General features: G+C 38.7%; 1 protein-coding gene across 1 annotated transcript in view; it reads right to left on the bottom strand.

Annotated features, from left to right (window-relative positions):
- Positions 1-1006: 1006 nt before the first annotated feature.
- The window catches only part of LOC106807368 (WD repeat-containing protein 34-like), a gene marked incomplete at its 3' end in the record, with an annotated part of 46690 nt that continues 43108 nt past the window's right edge, over positions 1007-4588 (bottom strand). Inside the window, 2 exon segments of the mRNA XM_014809685.1 lie at positions 1007-1080; positions 1537-1616. Of these exon segments, the coding sequence (XP_014665171.1) occupies positions 1007-1080; positions 1537-1616 (154 nt within the window).

Below are 4588 nucleotides of genomic sequence, written 5' to 3'. Positions count from 1 at the left end.
CCAACTGTTGACGGACGCACGGACGGACGATCATGCGATTCTACAAGCTGCATCTGACTATGTCAGATGAGCTAAAAAAGCATGCTTAATTTTCATTTGGAGGTTCAGAAGCCCCCCACCTAAAAGAAATTTAATATATATCTCCTCTCTATGCTTCAGGGGGAGGGGGATAAAAGCCTTTGTTTAGACAACTTTCTGTAAATTAAGAAAGACACATCAACACTTAAAATCAATCAATCCTAAAAAAAATGAAAAATAAATCATCAATTCTTAAATCAGCTTTTTTGCATTTCATTTCATATGTTGCATTGTACATTTCAATGAGAAGAATGTACATGTACTCCCTATTAATTTACAAAAAAATGAAACTAAAGAGAAACTGTGCTAATTACTTCCGTCAGGGGCTTGGCGGAGGTTATGTTTTCACCGGCGTGTGTTTGTTGGTTTGTGCGTGTACAGCCTAACTGAAAAAGTTATGGACGGATTGTCATAAAATTTTTCAGGATAGGTCAGAAATGGGCTAACTTAGAATTGATGACATTTTGGTGGTGATCCGGATCCAATTAATTAATTAATTAATTAATAAAATTTTCAGGATAGGTCAGAAATGGGGTAACTTAGAATTGAATACATTTTGGTGGTGATCCGGATCCAAGTAATTATTTAATTAATTAATTAATTAATTAATTTTTCCACTTAATTAATTAATTAATTAATAAAAATTTTCACAGTGAGAGAATTGAGCTGCCTTGGCGGAGGTCTGTGCTCTCCGAGTGCTTTAGTTAGATATGTTTTAATTTACAATACATAGTATACTTACATGACACTATATAATAATATTTAAAATGAAAGATTTCCGTTTGCCTAGTAAATACCAATTCATGCATCAATCACTACAGCAACCACAGACGTGAACACCAATTTGAACGCCTCTTGGTACAGTGAGATTTGCTAATGCTTTATTCGTTCAAACATTATGGTAAGTAATCAGCAAATAGAGATTTACCACCGACTTCCCGGTTTGCCTCCGACTCCTTCATTTTCAACACGTCTACATTGTTTTTGCCGAGAAGCATGAAACTGAAAAAAACATGACACTTGTATAAGTTGCTAGCTGCCCTTTTCAATGATAATGCAAGCAAATTACGGGAACTATCAATGGCAGATTTCACACTCAGGTTCCATAGCTCTGTTCACTCTCCATACTGTTTGTAGTATGGTGTTACGGTAATCATAATTAAGGTTGTCATTTGTATATAGTCTATTCTTGCAAATTCAATGCAGTAATTATTGCTACAGACGAACACAGCTTTCAAATTTGTGAATTAGGAGTTATATTGCAACTATTAAAACCAGTTTTAATTTATATTCAAGCACAAAAAATTTGACATTACACTATAAAATTGCCACATTACTGAATTATAAAGTTTGCCTACAATTTGTTTTAAGATTTTTTTTTGATAGATGCAGTACAATCAATACAATTAATGTCAATACCAAATTAGTTTTGATACTGGAGTAAATGCTAGAACTTACCCATCCAATAATTTCAAGTTCTGTTTTCTAACCGGCACTTGCCATCTCAGCATTTTACCATCAGAACTAACGCTAACAAGCTAGAAGGAAACACAACAGACAAAACGACTTAGAGAGCCGAAAGAAATCAATATAAATTCATACAACTGTTCTTTACGTTTTTGAGCAGTTCTTCTCTTCACAATAAGATCAAACGAGAAGTGTTTTATTCACTGCCTCACACTTTTCAGGTATTCTAGGCGATGCGTAAGATGTTGTAAATAGAACAGGACGTGATAAGCAAGCAGGGATAAAAATATGATGTTAAAATTGCCGATGGTTAAGTTTTTATTGGGAGTGTTCCAGGCTGAGGATATGCACATTTTGTATCGTACCTGCAAAGTCGATTGGAAAATGAATACTACATCATTTTCCTCGTGTGGAAGTTTCTGATGTTACCGTTAAATTAGTCTCATTTCTCCCCATATTCCTACACAATGATTTATAAAGCTTGCTTTAACAAGACATCGGAGGACTTCGCATGCATGTGTTTGGTCGCATTGCACTAACTAACAATGGACAAATGCAGGCTTTCCAGCAGTCCTTGACAACATTTTAAGGCTAATTTTAGGGAGAAATTAAGGTTTTTTTAGGGCTATTTTAGGAATTTTTAGGGATGAATCGAAACATTTTAGGGATAAAATAAGTCAATTACCTTTCATAAACATCAACGTGTCAACGTACAGATACAGTTCTATGTGGTATGTGTCCAGTCTACCAGCTATTCTATCCTCCAAGTCCTCGATACGACTGTACATCATCAAGTTTCATGCAAATTAGGCATGTCTTGTACATTCCAGCCAGGAACAGCGGTCGTATAATCAGACACTGAAGCTTAGGAATCACTGGAAGACTGAGAGTCACAATACTTACTTCTGTATAAAGATAACTAGAAAACATCCATTAGCAGGGTCTCCAACCCTATGAACTCCAAATGCGGGAATTTTCCCGCGGTGATCAGCTTAGTGGCGTATTCAAGAAATTGATGGGTGGGGGGTGAAATGTACCTTGGCTGCCGCAGGCAGGCAAGCGTGCCGTAGGCATGGCAGCGCTTGGGGGGGGGGTCTGGGGCATTCCCCCCAGATAATTTTGAAATATTTAAGCCATTTTCCTGGCAATCTGAGGGCCATACTGTGGGCCATATTCTCATGTCTGATAACACTATCTCAACCCTAGACTCAACCCTACAACCCTTGTCTAATTAGCATACAAACTACGCGACACCTTGCAGACAGCGTATAGGCTGTTCCATTTACCGTAGACATGCCAGATACAAAATGCCTAAAAAAAACAATGTGTCTAAGCGAACAATGCGACCAATCAGTGCAGATTTTGTACAGTGCAACTGAAATGATGAATATAACCTTGCCGCTGAAGAATGCGGAAATTAAACCTAGAAATCGTAACCATTCCGCAGAATGAGGAATGGTTGGAGACCGGCTGCATTAGACATAATTACAAACCAAAAGTTCATCATCTTATCAGCAAAAACTCCAAACATATCTGTGAATTTTTTTTTTTAATTTGAATAAAATTTTAGCCTTTTTTTAGGAATTGCATACATTTTTAACGTTTTTTTAGGAATTTTAGGGCGAGCTCAAAATTTTAGGAATTTTTAGGAATTTTAGGGCCGCTGGAAAGCCTGCAAATGTCGATGGTTGTGTTGTCCCCAAACTTGGAATCTTGCACAAACTTGGAATTTCAGCACATCCGCAGTTTGGGCAACCAATCTTGAGATTGGGCAAACAGAGGTAAACAGAGCTTGCACAAACATATGACTATTAGGATTTCAAATGTTATATCATAACTATAAGGTCGTATACCTTCTTTCCTTAATGTGTTTGGCACCTTTGTATAAATATTAAATGATTATAATAAACAAGTGCTGCAGAGCAACAGCGCTCACCTGACGACAGGTGTTCTGATGCTATACTCATTGGCAAACGAATGAAGAGCACCCTCCCATCACCGCGTTCGCGCTCAGAGCATATATGATCTTAGCTCTAGTAACTATAGCCCGCGTACGCGGGCTATAGTTACTAGAGCTAATATGATCTAGGATACTACTAATACAGATCTAAAATCTATGATAGCTAGGCTTTGCTATACCGGTAGTACAGTAATAAAGATACAGCTGTGTAACTTTAATCACAGGCACTTGGGAGTTGGGACAGAGTCAGTAAAAACTGAAAATAATATGAACGCACATTCACAAATCGTACCCCTCTGTTACAGTTCCACTGTTGCGACACTGTATATCAACTTTCCTTCATAAAAACCTATGTAAAAACTAACGCCGAATGCTCCCGCACTTGCCGCTGCGAGTGTGCTGTGCCGCTATGATAATAATATATATAGATATAACTCTATATATATTATTATCATAGCGGCACAGCACACTCGCCGCGGCGAGTGCGGGAGCGTTCGGCGTTAGTTTTTACATAGGTTTTTATGAAGGAAAGTTTATATACAGTGTCGCAACAGTGGAACTGTAACAGAGGGGTACGGTAGTAGGGCCTATTTGTGAATGTGTGTTCATATTATTTTCAGTTTTTACTGACTCTGTCCCAAGTGCCTGTGACTTTAATGACTTCGCAATATTAACATGTTATCATGGATATGCGTCGAGGGCGAGCGTAGTGGTGGTGGTAGGGGGAGAGTGGGGGGAGGGGGCTGGTGGAAAGGTCTCTAATAGCAAAAGCAGTTGCCGCGAGATGGCGCATGCAAGTGTCATCAATAATCAAAGATGGCATCACCCTACGTGCGTGATAACCTCACTGCTGAAATCAAAGTATATTCAGGCAGGCGAGAATTTCGCTCAGCTGTGAGTTAACACATCTGCATTGCAGGTTGCCAGGCAATAATTATGATTAGAATAGTGCCAGTTCACCCCCATGCATGCCTAATGGGCTGCCCCCATGTTTTTGCCTACACACGCGTATGGGGGTCCTCCCCCCAAAAATTTTGAAAATGTAGATCGCAGGAGATGGTATTTGATGCACGTTTGAGTACA

This window comes from Priapulus caudatus, unplaced genomic scaffold (assembly GCF_000485595.1).
Source record: "Priapulus caudatus unplaced genomic scaffold, Priapulus_caudatus-5.0.1 Scaffold210, whole genome shotgun sequence".
In the NCBI taxonomy this organism is placed as follows: Eukaryota; Metazoa; Priapulida; class Priapulimorpha; order Priapulimorphida; family Priapulidae; genus Priapulus; species Priapulus caudatus.
This window is presented reverse-complemented; position numbering and strand designations above follow the sequence as displayed.